Raw genomic sequence first — 16,593 nt, forward strand, 5'->3', positions numbered from 1 at the left:
ATGAAGGAATGTGACGATAGTTTAAGATTGGACTAATTCCTGTGATGTCCACAAACTGGCTACTCCAAGTATGTGTTTGCTCATGCAGATTAGCCATTTCTTTATTTTTCACCTAAAAAAACCCCCTCCATTAAAGAGGTGTAAGAAAGTAATCTCAAGATTAGAGTAAGATGGCTCAGACTCATTCACAAAAAAGAATACACACATTCCTCATTAATTTATCATTTAATATAAATGCTGACAGAAAGCAGATAAAGACCTTGTAGACACTTTCATATATTTACAATCCAAAAGGTGAATCACCTCCTTCTACTTGTTAAAATAAATCCTTTTATCTGCAACTCATGGGAGCCTTAAACACTAATTAGGAGCAACATGAGGCTGAGTCAGTTTCAGGTAATAAAGAAAGGAAATAGCATTTTAACAAAATGGGCATCTTTGATATAAACATGCAAACAAATAATACAAAATTGGAAAAAAATGGCCCTAGTACTCTCAAAAATCAGCAACAAGTGGGAACATGTACTTATTTAGACCCAGAGTTCTGCTACCCTAAACATCTTCCTACTATTTCTTTTTTTCCACCACACTTGTTTTGAAAGCTGCTTAAAAATCAGAAATATTAAACAGATTAAAAACAAGAGAAAAATGGTCTATTTCAAATAGGGTTCTTTTTCCTACTCCAAAAGAACTCTCAGGAGATAAGGTCTTCAAATAAGACTTCACAGTTTGCCAGATCCTAAGGAATTATTCGCAGCTTGTGAAATTCCAATCCATTTGTCTTCACCATTCCAACCTATTTGTCTTCACTTCTCTAAGTTGGAAACACTTGGAAAAAGTAAAATTTCACAAAATTCAGCAATTATAAAATCAGCTGTCACTTTAAGGCTCAATTTTTTTTTTCCCCCAAACAGGTGGGTGGAGGCAGGCAAGAAAGAATAGGGAGGTGCGGCAATAAAAGACAAAAAATGCAAGAAAACTTTAAAAAATGGTATATCTACCACTGATTTATAAGGAGATTTAAAGTCTATCCAAAACTGTAAGTGATTTCATAAAGTCACTTATAACCTGACTCAAATCTCATGGGCTCCTTTATTAACCAAGATTATTTTTGTCTTGTTAAATATACCTCTGCAGGGCACAATCACTTACAATCAATACGATTGGTAAATTACACAAGCTCTATCCCAAGCAAATATGCACCAATGTTAAAAAGTTATTTTTTTTTTAAAAAACAAAATAAAACAAAATAAAATCCACCCAAAAAGGTGATAATGACTGCAGAATGTCTCGGGGAGACTGGTATGAGCCTAAAGACCAAATTACCATAGTCAGAGAAAAAGGGCAGAAGGGGTGACAAGGGGAAGAGACCACACACACAAAGAGGAATCTCAAAACTGGAAAATGTTTAAGTGGGTGAAAGGTTTTGTTCATTACCTTAATTCACTTTTTCCATTGTTCTTGTACCCAAAAGTCATAGATTAATCATAAAGAAAGATAATGAGGCCCGTGGACTAATTAATTAAAAAAAAAAAAAGTTCCTTTTATTCCCAGGAAGCAGGAAGAGGAAAAAGGATGAACAGGGGTGAAGTGTGAAAATTCAGGCCAACGATCCATCTGGAAAAAATAATTCTCAGGACAGCGTCTTAGTTGAATAGAGGATGTAAAAACAATAAGCAAAAGCTAAATGCTTTTAAATCAGAGAACTATTTTATGGGGTAGTTCAGATATTATGAGAATGACAACCAATCACTGGAGAAAGATTTCACAAATAAATGGTGATTACACACACACACAAAAAAAAAACAGGCAAAAAAAAAAAATTAATAATAAAGCAACCAATTATTCCCCCAATAGTTTGTTTCCAATCTTTTTCTTGACCCTTTCATACACTCACTGGGGTGGGGGACCACCTGACAGTTTCCAGTTATAAGATGACTCTGCGTGTACAACCTAAAATGGATGCCAAAGACTTGTGAGCTCTGTCTGCTTAGAGTTAGAACAGAAACAAAAACAAATCTGAAACAGTAAGACCTCAATACAAGAAAACAAGTCACCTTATCTAGTATAAAATAAACATTAGGATAACAAACTCCACAGGATTTTATTTTTCTAAATACACATTTTTGGACACAATATTATCTTGAGGTTTAAGTTCTTCCCCCTTATTGTGCCTTATTTTCTTGTGAAAATAAAGTTTGTTCTCTAGGGATGTTTTGTTCAGGGATAAAGTTTAGGAGAGTTCAGTGTTTGGCTGAAAATCCAGAGGCTCTGAAAACAAGGATTCCAGTGGTGAGGTAAATCCCTTTATTACAAAAGGATTTCAAAGGGCTCTTTACCCACTTTGTTCAGTGCAGTATTGAAAACATACCTATTAGGAATAGATTATTAAATGGTGTTACTTATTCCTGGTGGTGACAGTCTTATTCTTTATTAACACTATAGCTAGTATTACTTATTAATTATAATCTATTACTTGTGAAAAGATCTTTAGTGAGCACAGAAATAAAATCTTAAAAATTCAAATCTTAAGATTTACTTGCTACAATTATAGTACCTTTTGACAAAAACAGCTTTCTTTTTGAAGTGGCTCAGAAAAGCTAAATTGAGAAAATGTTTAATAGTAACTATAATCAACCTACAACTCCCAATAAGTCATTTCAGCAGGAAAATTTCATAAACCTGAGCTGAAGCAACAAATAAATATAAAAATCATAGCTGTCGCAGGTAGAAAGGTATGAATGTGGATCAGCAAAATGGGCACTCAGGTAAAATGATGACAGTAGTAGATTGCTTGCTTGTTCAGGTGCTAATGATGAAAGTAAAATTTGCTTTAGTTTAGTAGCTCTAAAGGATAGGCAGATTTTTCAGGGGAAGAGATCACCTTGCAACACTGTAACCATATCACCAATTAAAAATTTAACACACTTAGACTCTTTTTAGGGGGAAAAAATCTAAGTAAACACTGTAGTTAATTTCCAGGTAGGTTATTAATCTCTCCTAAAAAGTAACTGGGCCATTCCTTTCAATGACATATAAAATCGTTACAAGTGCTTTTTTACAGATAGATTTTACAAATAAAACTTTTACTCAATTACTTAAAACGAGCAAAAAGAGAGTAGAAAAATGGTGAGACTGCTACCCACCACGATTTGCATATAAGTGACAGCAACTGAATACTTCTTTACTGAGACGGATCCTTTTTTTAAGTGAAAATATTTTTTCTTGAATTTTAACAATCTGTACATGTACTGACTATAGTTAGTTTTTTCTCACCAGTCACATACTCTAGAATTCCTTTACCCAGACCCATGACTTGACCACAGTGATAGCAGAAGCTGGGGTGGGCACAAATGCTTATACACAACATTATAAAAGATGACATTCACTGGCTTAGAGAAACTGATGAATTTTCATTACTTTTACATCTTATAAGGCTAGCTAACTTTAACAGTTAACTTTAGATAAATCTACTTACACAGTACAACCAACTCACAAATACTAAAACGTTTCATGATCAAAATGGCTACTACTTCCCCCAAAACCAAAACAGAGTAAAGCACAAGTCTTTGGCTCTCCTTTAAAGAAAACAGCAGGTTACCATTCTTAACCAGACCTTTGTTTGCCTACCAGTAGGGCAAATACCACATTTGTGCATCACTGAGTAATAACACCATTAGAAAAGGCAACTTCACAGAAGTTATTGGCTAAGCGAATTCATTTGAATGCTCTGTTTTGAGGCAGCAAACTGTCACTTTTGCAGATTGGGGAGGGCAGTGGGTAAGTCAAGGGGAAATTACAGGGTGGAAAAAGGTCAAGAAAAAAAAAAGACATTTATGGAAAAATGTGAACTTTGAGCTCCATCCCTGAAGAACTCTGGAAAGTCTGATGGAGTTATATACTCAAAGTAGCAAATGAGAATCATACCAATGTTCTTTTAGGCAAAAGAAATACATGGGAAAGAATAGAAGGGAAGGGAAATAAGATGGGAGAAAGGAATCACCAACATTAATGCTGTACCAAACAATTTTTTAAATACATTCTGAGTAACTGAATATTTGTAGTTGGCATGAGGAACAGTGTCTTATCAATATCTAGAATAATATTACTAGAAATCTAGCTATCTCTTCTTTTAATTAGAAAAGTAATAAGGAATGGATCTTTGGTCACTTCAGCCTCTGCAGATTATCTAAGACAGGATAGTTACTGGACTTATCTTGTGACAAAATTATATATAAATTAGGCAAAAGAGCTACATATAAACCAGAAATGGAATCTAGATGTCTCATTCTCAGTTCTTCTACCCTTTTCTAGAGACTCCTTGAAAAAACAGTATGTCAAAGTACTTTTATATTTCTCACTATAAATAAAATTCCCTTACCTATATATGAGAGAACACAATGCTTATTACTCCTACCTTAACCCATTCAAAATTGTTCATCTCAGATATCCAATTTTTGCTTTTGAACTTAGTGAAATACAAATAAAGTAATATTTAGAAGAAACTAATATTGTAATAAGTAGAAAACATAGAAACTATATTTCCTATCTGGTTTCATCTTTGTCTCTAAAAAAACAAAATTAAAAAGCCAGAAGAAATTAATACCTTTTAGATATTGATTTTTAAAAGTAGTTACAGAGTCAAGCAGTTATGCCCAAATATGCCATTTGTCCTTACAGGCTCATGATATCACAGAGAAAAGGAAAAGGAAAAAAAAAAAATTTCGGGGTGTTAGTGAATACCTAAAACTGCTGATGAGCACTAGGAAAACTGCAAGATTTTCCATTAAGTAAGGTGGAATGACCAATTTAAAATACATTATAGGCACAATGGGACAATATACCATTCTTCTGCCTTTCTACCCAACCAGATTAGCTCAAGTGTAGGACCATGGAGGGGTACAGCTCGAATTCAGGTTACAATTAAAGAGATTTTTTTCCCCCAAATGAAAATACATGAAAAGAGAAAGATACTATTTTAAGTCAAGTTTATACAGTGACTTTTCTGGTTTTCTTCAGAACAGGAATACTGAATAAATTAATCCCTGCTCCTGCCTACTTCACAGAATCAAAAAGGTGAAAGCCAAGAACAAGTGTATTTAAAGGAAATAAGAACAACAGAAATTGAGTTACTAAAGGGTTTCAACTGATACCCAAAAGGAATCTTTACTTTTATTCTAAACTTAAACAAAAATTAATACCCCCAAATGATCTTCTAATACAAGAATCATTCTGAATTCCAAAGTGAATCAACTGCTTCTAAAATTTAGGATGATCTGACACATCCAAAGGAGAAGATCGGTCCAAATCTGCCTATAAGAAGGTTGTAGTACAAAAATTAGCTGGATGTGGTGGCGCATGCCTGTAGTCCTAGCTACTCGGGAGGCTGAGGCAAGAGAATCGCTTGAACCCGGGAGGCGGAGGTTGCAGTGAGCCAAGATCGACCCACTACACTCCAGCCTGGTGATAGGAGACTCCCTCTCAAAAAAAAAAAAAAAAAAAAAAAAAAAAAAAAAAAAGGTTGGAGGCCAATAATGTTGCCTTTTACAGTTATGCAGAGAAATCAAAAATCTTGGGACTGTGTCAGACATACAAAAGTTTCTTTCCTTCTCCCAATGAACAATAGGCATTTAAAGTGGAAATGTAAAAGGGTTTTAAGTAAAAGTCAAAAAGCAAACAGAAGCCCAAAAAAAAAAAAAAAAGCAAAAGCATATATATATATATATTTTTTTTTTTAAGGAAGAAAAATGTATAAGAAAATTGAAAAAAGAAAAAAAAAAAAGCCTCACCTTCATTCAGTGCTTCTACCACCTCCCAATCGGTCAATTTATCGCAACAGCTGCGCTCATGCGAAAAAATCCTTAAAACATACCCAATATATATACAGATATAGCTATGTATATATGTATATATATAATATATATAAATTTTTATTTAAATAAAAAAGAAAGCTCGAATCCCAAGCCAATATGTGTATATCAAATCCTTGACCAGCCAGGTCTGTAGGGCATAATCAAATTCAATGTGAAATAGTATATAAACACGGTGCCTTGACTGGGCAAATTAAATAATTGCTACTCAAAAGAGTGTTCTGTTTGGACTCTCCTACTGGTAGGCAATGGAGGACTGTATTACCCTTCCCACCCCCACCACCCATTTGTTTAACTTAACAGTATGATGGACACAGAGTTTAGACTGAGGTTGTTATGACCTCAGCAGGAGTTAAGAGTTAAGAAAATAAGAAATAAGAAAAATATAAACTCTCATTTTTACCCAACCAAAGCAATGTAGTAACTTATTACATAACCAGTGCTTTCTAATTTAGTAGTAAAATCCAGAAAGGGAAACTGAAAAAATCAGGCAAATAGATGAATGGAGAGGGCGACTATATCAAACAGTCCCCACTAAACATGTTTTACAGGGTCTTAGTTAAGCACAGACACATGGCATCAGAATATGTGCAGCAGAATAATAGTAAAAAAAATTCCTTACTCTTTTCAACATTTTTATGAAGAAACATTTTCAACACTGGACAGCTAAGTCTATGAAAAATGACTTCAAACTATTTCCTACCTACTTATACTAATGATTCTGAGCAACAAGTGATCAATTCATGAACTATCCTTAAGACTCAATCAGTTTACAAGTAAAACAAAAACATCCATTGAAATGGTTCTATTCATTTTAAGTTCAAATCAAATGTTGCAGTTTTAAAATGTGGTTGATTGTCCTGGTTTTTGAGCATCCTATGATTTCAGCAAAAGTTTAATTTGAAAAGCACTGCTTCAAATTTCCAACCATGAGTTGAATGCAGGCGAATCACCAAACATGTATTTTCAGTGCTAACAAGTTATAGTTAATTCTTAATCAACATTTAAATCTAATTAAATACTGACTCAGCTTTCTCATTATATTCAGAAAATGCAAATGATCCTTAATATGAAAATGAGGACTTCAAAAATTGGTAATTCTCTTTGAAAAGTTGAAAATAAAAACAAGAAATAAAACCCTCCCAAACAAAAAAAAATTTTCAATGTCAAGAAAAACATACCTATCCAATGAAGCTAGTGATCTAGAAAGGGATAAAGAATTCCAAAGAACAGCTCTGGGAAAAGTTGGTTTGCTGCACATTTTCTAATAACTCAGTCTAGTACTGTCTGTTTCTCAAGCACCACAGAATTCTCTGAAAGCTGATGTTTTTGGTCTGTTTTAAGTTTACAGGGTGGTGAGAATTGATAAGGACTAGGGGTAAGGAATTATACAAATTATACACTGGGTATGTAATACCAAAATACAAGAAAACCTACTTCATTAAGATCATACAATTAATCAAACAGAGTGTATATATAATATCTTTTTTTTTTTTTAAAGCCCTGGATCCAAGGCGTCCAAAGTTATTAAAATAAAGTTCATTCACAGAACAAAAACAAATTTAATCTGAATTGCTTGCAGATACTGCTAATTTTCTTTTTCTTTAAATTAAAAAAATGCATTAATGTGAACTATGTGCAGGGTTTGTTTTTAGTAGTGGTGTTTGTGCACATTGCCTCTGGTGAATTTCCTGGATTTCTCTGACCGCTCTTAAGAGAAAAAGTTTAGAAGTTATGCGTTCTCCTACCCCTATGCCCGACAAACTGATTAGGAGCAGAAGATAAAAGTAGGACTCCTCATATTTTAAGGAGCAGAACTGGGAGTAACTCCTGATCTCTGGGAGTCATTGTTATCGCCTCCTCCCTCAGGGTCCTCTGATAGGTTCAGAGAGCTGGTCTTGTTAGATAGGAGGCTGATACTCTCTTGTGTCAAGGCTGATCCATTTGGTACATCACTGCTGACATTTTAAAATTTTGAAAAAGGAGAGAGAGAAAAATGATTAGTACAAAAATATCAACAGGGGATATCATTTAGCATGATAAAAAATATATATTTGGCTTCCAAATTTTAATCTACAGCCCCTTATCCATGTTTTAGCACAGGGTTGGCAAACCAAAGCTAGCCAGGTGCGTATTTTTTTTTCAGGTGTGTATTTTTGTAACTAAAGTTTTATTGGAATACAGCCTGCTCATTTGTTTAGCATATTATCCACTGCTTTCAAACCACAGAGAAGAGTTGAGAATTGTGACAAAAACTTTAAGGCCCATATCTTAAAATACTACCTGGGCTTTAAGAAAAGTACTTATCCCTGATTTAGCAGGTTTGCTACTACAAAAAATAATTTTGAACTCATGTCTATAATCTTAGCACTTTCAGAGGCCAAAGCAGGCAGATCACTTGAGCTCAGGAGTTGGAGACCAGCCTGGCCAACATGGTGAAACCCTGTCTCTACTAAAAACACAAAAATTGGCCTGGTGGTACGTGCCTGTAAAAACCTACTTGGGAGGCAGAGGCACAAGAATTGCTTGAACCTGAGAGGCAGAGGTTTCAATGAGCCAAGATCGCACCACTACATTCCAGCCTTAGTGATAGAATGAGAGTTTGTCAAAAAAAAAAAAAAAAAAAAAAAAGCCAGGTGCAGTGGCTCATGCCTGTAATCCTAGCACTCTGGGAGGCTGAGGCAGGTGGATCACAAGGTCAGGAGTTTGAGACCAGCCTGGCTAAGACAGTGAAACCCTGTCTCTATTAAAAATGCAAAAACTAGCCAGGTATGGTGGCACGTGCCTGTAGTCCCAGCTACTCAAGAGGCTGAGGCAGGAGACTCGCTTAAACCCAGGAGGCAGAAGTTGCAGTGAGCCGAGTCTATGCCATTGCACTCTAGCCTGGGTGACAGGGTAAGATTCTGTCTCAAAAAAAAAAAAAAAAAAAATTGAATCCAAGATAATGCATGAATTAAAATGTCAAAATCCAGGCCTGAAAGCATTAGAAATTTTTGTTATATATCGTCAGGGGGGCAACTTAGGACTGTGTATTCAAAAGCCTCAAAATATCCTCAGAAAATAATTTAAGATATGCAAACAAAGCATTAATTGTAATACTGTTTATTGTAGGGATGTTCATGGTAGTTGATATGTATCTTTTCATATCTGCAGAATACTGGATGATATAGGACAGTCTGAATTAAAAACCAAGGAGGTGGAGTGCTGGGTTTGTGAAACTAGCAAGAGGCTAAATGCCCACACACTTTAAAAAGACTGGAAAAAGCCGGGTGCGGTGGCTCATACCTGTACTCCCAGCACTTTGGGAGGCCGAGGCAGGTGGATCACCTGAGGTCAGGAGTTCAAGACCAGCCTGACCAACATGGAGAAACCCTGTCTCTACTAAAAATACAAAATTAGCCAGGCGTAGTGGTGCACGCCTGTAATCCCAGCTACTTGGGAGGCTGAGGCAGAAAAACTGCTTGAACCCGGGAGGCAGAGGTTGTGGTGAGCCGAGATCGTGCCATTGCACTCCAGTCTAGGCAACAAGAGTGAAGCTCCATCTCAAAAAGAGAAAACAAAAAAAAGACTGGAAAGATAATATAATACTCCAAAATGTTAACAAGGGTTATCTCTGAATATTGGAATTACAGGCAATTTAAAAATTTGCCCTTTTCTAAAATTTTCGATTTCCTAAAGCTAATTTTTTATAACATATTTAAGATGGGGGGGTGACTTTATTTTTTCTACATTGAGCATATAGTACTTTTATAATGTAAAGATACAAGGCTATCTTCGAAATAGATTTAAAAACAAGGGGAAGATGGAAACATAACCAGAAATTTTCCTTTGTTAGGTATTAATAGATAATTCAACCTTGGATCTAAGTTTTGTAACTCCAGATTTATGCAAAAATATTCTTTTTTTTTTTTTTTTGAGACTGAGTCTCACTCTGTCACCAGGCTGGAGTACAGTGGCACAATCTTGGCTCACTGCAACCTCCCCCTCCCAGGTTCAAGCGATCCTCCTGCCTCAGCCTCCCGAGTAGCTGGGACTACAGGCACAGGCCCCCATGCCAAGCTAATCTTTGCATTTTTAGTAGAGACGGGGTTTCACCATGCTGGCCAGGATGGTCTCGATCTCTTGACCTCGTGATCCGCCCGCTTCAGCCTCCCAAAGTGCTGGGATTACAGGCGTGAGACACTGCGCCTGGCCGCAAAAATATTCTTAATGTACACAGAATAATGATATTTTAAGAATCGAATTATGTTTATGAGGGTACTTCTGATATGACTGGATAATATAATAATTTCTCTTTTGTGTGTAATTTAATATGGCTACGAAAATCTCCTTTTCTTTTTTTTTAAATTTTTTTTTTTTTTTTTTTTTGAGACGGAGTCTCGCTCTGTCGCCCAGGCTGGAGTGCAGTGGCCGGATCTCAGCTCACTGCAAGCTCCGCCTCCCGGGTTCACGCCATTCTCCTGCCTCAGCCTCCCGAGTAGCTGGGACTACAGGCGCCCGCCACCTCGCCCGGCTAGTTTTTTTTTTGTATTTTAGTAGAGATGGGGTTTCACTGTGTTAGCCAGGATGGTCTCGATCTCCTGACCTCATGATCCGCCCGTCTCGGCCTCCCAAAGTGCTGGGATTACAGGCTTGAGCCACCGCGCCCGGCCGAAAATCTCCTTTTCTTTACCTGAATGTCAATGTAAGGTCTTCAGCCGGAACCTCGTTTTGTGGTTCTGGTTGTCCATTTTCGGCTTGTTTACTTGTATTCAGTTTGCTTTTCATGTCCAGAGAACACTGGTTTTCCTTTGAAAGAGGAAATAAAATCAGTTATCGTCTATTTAATGGTGTTAATGGGAGAGACCAAATTACAGATAATACAAAGTGATGATCCAGAAATCATATTTAATTTTGTAAAATAACCAAAGAAACTGGCAGACTAAAAGAGTGACATACATAAAAACATAACAGAATACAACCCACTTGCTCACTAACCAAGCTGGACAAAAAGAGAGACAATGCCTCAAGCTAACGTGAAAAAAAAATTCACAGAAAAAAATGATAACCTAGAAAGGTGGCCAGGCATGGTGGCTCATCCCTGTAATACCAGCAGTTTGGAGGCTGAGGCAGGTGGACTGCCTGAGGTCAGTTCGAGACCAGACTGGCCAACATGGCAAAACCCCATTTCTACTAAAAACACAAAAATCAGCCAGGTGTGGTGGTGCACGCCTGTAATCTCAGCTACTCAGAAGCTTGGGGCAGGAGAATCACTTGAACCCAGAAGACGGAGGTTGTAGTGAGCTGAGATTGTACCACTGCACTCCCCCACTGGGTGACAGAGTGAGACTCCCTCCAAAAAAAAAAAAAAAAAGAAAAAAAAAAGGCTGGGTGTGGTGGCTCACACCAGTAATCCCAACACTTTGGGAGGCTGAGGTGGGTGTATCACCTGAGGTCAGGAGTTCAAGATCAGCCTGGCCAACATGGCAAAACCCCATCTCTACTAAAAATATTAAACAATTAGTTGGGCGTGGTGGTGGGCACCTATAATCCTAGCTACTTGGGAGGCTGAGGCAGAAGAATCACTTGAACCCAGGAGGCTGAGGTTGCAGTGAGCTGAGATTGTGCCACTGCACACCAGCCTGGGCAACAGTGCGAGACTCCGTCTCAAAAAAAACAACTAAAAAAAACCCCAAAAAACCAAAAACTACACTGGTGTGGTGGCAGGCACCTGTAATCCCAGCTACTCGGGAGACTGAGGCAGGTGAATCACTGGAACATGGGAGGCGGAGGTTGCAGTGAGCTGAGATTGCGTCACTGCCCTCCATCCTGGGTGACAGAGACTCAGTCTCAAAAAAACAAAAAAAGCAAACCAAAGTACAATAAATATCTTTAACATACTTACTGAAAGCAAAAAAAACCTGTACACTCAATTTATTTGCTTAGAAAGATTATGAAAACTATGCAACAAAAAAATCGTATCATGCAACCTGAGGAACCCCCTAAGATTCAAAATTTACTAAAATGAATGTCTGTGCACTATGAAACAAATCCTAAGCATATTAATGGATATAGTTCCAAGGAAAGAATGTGCAGACTGTATATCACTCATAGCAAAAAAAGGTCATTGTTATAAAGGCTACGAAGCTGGAATATTATTTGGTGAATACATCTTTATATAACACGTTGTCATTGCAAAATAGTAAACACCATCCTATTTGCTTCCCTAATCGGTATGCTAAACAGAGATTTAAGAACTTCCATTAAGTTCTTAAATTAAAGAAGCATTAAAACCTTGTTTTCCCTAAAAGTTAATGAAGAATTCTAAGACAAAGAACACACTCAAACCAAAAGAGAGGAAGGGAATGATAAAATAGTAAGGTAGTCCACCCGCATGATAATTATTTTAAATATTAACCACTCATCAGAGTGCCTTGAAGTGATGATTCTGTAGCTCTAGATAATTCTAGAGCCACATGAAAGATTTCATTTCACCTTCCCCCTCTCTTCCCACCATAACACTCACCATACTCAGTTCCCGTGTTCTCTTCCCAATTTCCCTTTCCACCTGGTGCAGTTCCAAGCTCAACTGCTCACTTGAGATCATTCCAGGCCATTTTGGAGGTGGCGGTGGTGGGGGCTGTGACTGGCCTGCCAGGGTGTTTGCCTCCCTCTGCAACACCAGTCTGTTACTAACAGCCTAGTGCATAAAGCCAAGCACAGAGAAAACTCAACACACTTCACACCATGCACAGAATAACCAGGCTCAATTCCACACCACAGCCTTAAGTAGCTTATCACCCAGCTATTTGCAACAAAAATAATGCAACTGTAAGACACTGTTCTCTTTGAGTACCATTTGAACAATAAAAGAACAAAACAGGGACATTTAAATTTAGTAAACAGTAATTTCATCTTAAGTATAAATTGCTCTTTGTATTTTCTGATTTGAAAGAGAAGTTGGCTGTGCATGGTGGCTCATGCCTTTAATTCTAGCACTTTGGGAGGCTGAGGTGGGAGGATCACTTGAGGCCAGGAATTTGAGACCCACCTGGGCAATACATCAAGACCTTGCCTCTACAAAAAAAAAAAAAAAAAAATTAGCCTAGGATGGTGGTGTGGGCCTGTAGTCCTAGCTACTAGGGAGGATCACTTGAGCCCAGGAGTTTAAGATTACAGTGAGCTATGATCATGCCACTGCACTCCATACACTCCAGCCTGGGCAACAGAGTGAGACCTTGTCTCTCAAAAAAAAAAAAAAAAAAAAGGAAATGGAAGAAAAACAAGTCAACTACAGATGTGCATCTTTCCCCCTCTGTTTTTAATGGTAATTTTCTCTGAAGTAAATCCTATAACTTATTTCATTGAAACCTCAGTAATGGCAAGGACTTTTAACTGTACTGAGTTAAATATGTGGCAAGTTTCTAAATAATACTGATAGTCTTTTTGGACAGAAAATGTGCCTGGAAACTTTAAAACAAAAAACCATGCATTTGAGGATATGCAGTGATGCCTTATTGGGTAGAAGGTCTGAATCTTTAAAAAGTTAATGAACGAAAGATTGCCATAAGCAAACATAGCATTCTGTTTCTGTGACAGGAATCAGCAAGACATTTTGAATCAATGTAAATAAGCAATGGCAAAAGCAGACAAAATCTAAATATTACATAGATTTTTTAAAATTCCTAAATCTAATTGTGTACGTAGGGGCACAAGTCAGCTAAATGTTTCGAAAATAATCTCCTACTGGTCTTCCTAAAAAGAAAGTCTACTAAGAAAAAGTCTTATAACTTTTTTCCCCTCCAAAGTGATGGCTTACTTATTATTAAAGATTATGGTAGAAAGACAGACTAATGTTCTAACAGTACCATTTTTTCCTCCAGAAAGGACAATGTATTTATCATTAGAATGTCTTCAGTTTTCCATATTCAAAGAATATGTTCCAATGTAAAGGATGATATATAAACAAAACCTAGTCTTCCTTATGTGACACTTAAAAGATTTTTTAAATTCTTGTTTTTTTTTTTTTGAGACAGGGTCTCACTCTGTCGCTCAGGCTGGAGTGCAGTGGCACCATCCGGGATCACTGCAGCCTTGACCTCCCTGGGCTCAGGTGATCCTTCTGCCTTCAGCATCCTGAGTAGCTGAGACTACAGGCATGCACTACCATGCCTGGTGAATTTTTGCACTTTTTGTAGTGAAGGGATTTTGCCATGTTGCCTGGGCTGGTCTCAAACTCCTGAGCTCAAGCAATCCGTCTGCCTTGGCCTCCCAAAGTGCTGGGATTACAAGCACGAACCACCACATTTAAAAAAATTCTTTAGTTTTGTTTTTCTAAGTGTCAGGCAGCATGATGGAAAGAACACTGAATCTGAAATATGAAGACTTGAGTTCATGTTTCAATTTTTGAGAAACTCATATACTTCAATCAAAAAAGGAAGACAATACCACCTGTCTAACCTACCTATTAGCGATATTGTAAGGGTCAAATAAGATACATGGTAGTGATTTTTAAATGGTACAGAACTACATAAATGAAAAGTGTTATTATTCTTATTACACTGGAACTATGTTTTATTTTTTAAGTCAAAGTTCTTTTTTTTTTTTTTGAGACTGAGTCTCACACTGTAGCCTGGGCTGGAGTGCAATGGCGCGATCTCGGCTCACTGCAACCTCTGCCTCCTGGGTTCACACGACTCTCCTGCCTCAGCCTCCTGAGTAGCTGGGATTACAGGCGCACACCAGCATGCCCAGCTAATTTTTCGTATTTTTAGTAGACATGGGGTTTCACTATGTTGGCCAGACTAGTCTTAACTCCTGACCTCATGATCTGCTTGCCTCGGCCTCCCAAAGTGCTGGGATTACAGGGGTGAAATCCCGTCTTTACTAAAAATACAAAAATTAGCTGAGTATGGTGGTGTACATCTATAATTCCAAGTACTCAGTAGGTGAGGCAGGAGAATCACATGAACCCAGGAGGTGGAGGTTGCAGTGAGTTGAGATCACGCCCCCTCACTCCAGCCTGGGCAACAGAGCAATACTCTGTCTCAAAAAACAAAAAACAAAAAGCAAAAACAAACAAACAAACAAACAAAACTTAAATGTGCCATCAGGGAATACAAGCTCCTGTTGGGAAATTTTAGGTAATCTGTTTTCTATTCTTAGGTAGTAGAAATTTTATGTTTTCTATTGTCCCAGAGCTAAACCCAGTATTGAATTCTTTGAAGAATGGAAACCTACACTAACTCCTAAGAAATAGACCTTAAAGTTTTTTGTTCATAGTGCCTCAAAAGTTCCTGTTTAAAATCTCTGAGAACCCTTCAAAAATTGGAACAAAAATGGCTCTCTAGGCTGGTACCTCTAGTCCACGTAGCTGGGTCTGCTGGCTAATCTGATGGTTCAATTGTTGCAATTCTAGTCGTAGCTGTTCTCTCTCAGCAGATGGAAGGGGTTTTCCATGACTGGCCACTTCTGACATAGATATTCTCTCCCTTTGGTTAGAAAGAAAGTGTGAAGTAAATTTTAACATTTCATTTTGTTAAGATATTACTGACCAGAAAAACAAAAAGAAGTTGCATAATTTTAAAGGTTTCTACATGTCTATTCAAGTAAAAAGAATGACTCATACCTCTCACTGAAGTGTCCCTGAGAAGCTATGTTTTGATGAGGTGAATATGGAGAACCTCCCCAGCCACCGTGGGTTCCATATGGACTATAATCTGTAAGAGAATGATTTATTATGGTATGAGATAATTCACAGATTTGATTCTTCTTTTAAGGTACTCACAATCTAAAAGACATCAGGGTATTGCATACACAGATATCTGGTATCTACCTTAAATGGCCAGATTTTTAAAATTCTTTAACTTTGTTTTTCTAAATGTCAGGCAGCATGATGCTGGGTGCTGATACATGTTTGTTTCTTCCCCAATGAACTTTCAGTCTTTGTAGTTTTTCTTCCAAATTACTGTATAATGAGAATGTTATTCCCCCATATAGCAATGAAGCTATTTGAGGTGGGGGTGGGATGGGGAAGAAACATTAGGAAAGCTTCACATATAGACATTTAATTTCAATTTCAGTTTATATACCTAAAATTCACTGGGTTATATTACCTTTCTTACAGGGATGATTCCCTGGAAAGTTTGAAAATTACTGCCTTGCAAGATTACTAAAAACACTGATAGTAAATGGGGAGCAGGGGTAATGCTGAAAGTCAAGATTATGAACCCTTTAGGTCAGCTTACCTTTGAGATTCTTACCTGAAATGTTAATAGATTTTGTAGGAGCTCCCTGAGGTGCCATAGCCTGCATTGGACCAGCACCCTGATATATAGTTTTGGAAGTTCGCGAGATGGCACCAAACCGAGACACTGTTGGTCGGTCTCCAAATGGGATGAGGTCATCATCACTGGTTTCTGCTGCTCTTCTCTGAAGATCTAATCGCTGGTCCCTCATTCCTTTACTCTCCACATTCTGATAAAAAAGCAAAATGAGAAATCTACCCCACACTCAGATCGCTCTGTAACCTAATTTTTTCTAGATCTGTAATAAGGTTAAAGATGAGTACAACACTCTTACTGGTAAGACTAAAATCATTAGTTACCTTTGGTTGTTTTTATGTAACACTGGTTTTTAAACCTCTGAGGTGAGGGGCGACAGGGTCCCACTCTGTTGCCCAGGCTGGAATGTAGGGGCACTATCATGGCTCACTGCATCCTCAACCTCCTGGGCTCCAGTGATC

General features: G+C 37.5%; 1 protein-coding gene across 9 annotated transcripts in view; it reads right to left on the reverse strand.

Moving 5' to 3' along the window:
• Positions 1–206: 206 nt before the first annotated feature.
• Positions 207–16,593, reverse strand: part of RC3H1 (ring finger and CCCH-type domains 1) — a 92,159-nt gene continuing 75,772 nt past the window's right edge. For 3 of the 9 annotated variants that reach the window (XM_005540039.5, XM_005540038.5, XM_045392957.3), the window contains exons 15-20: positions 16,112–16,325; positions 15,478–15,568; positions 15,208–15,340; positions 12,376–12,549; positions 10,543–10,658; positions 207–7,828 (exon numbers count right to left, since the gene is read on the reverse strand). In XM_005540039.5, coding sequence (XP_005540096.2) covers positions 7,675–7,828; positions 10,543–10,658; positions 12,376–12,549; positions 15,208–15,340; positions 15,478–15,568; positions 16,112–16,325 — 882 coding nt within the window. In that variant the 3' untranslated portion in view covers positions 207–7,674. The remainder of the gene's footprint in view (positions 7,829–10,542; positions 10,659–12,375; positions 12,550–15,207; positions 15,341–15,477; positions 15,569–16,111; positions 16,326–16,593) is intronic. The other 6 variants (XM_074015266.1, XM_005540043.5, XM_074015195.1 and 3 more) reach the window with 4 other exon arrangements.

This window comes from Macaca fascicularis, chromosome 1, assembly GCF_037993035.2.
Source record: "Macaca fascicularis isolate 582-1 chromosome 1, T2T-MFA8v1.1".
Lineage (NCBI taxonomy): Eukaryota > Metazoa > Chordata > Mammalia > Primates > Cercopithecidae > Macaca > Macaca fascicularis.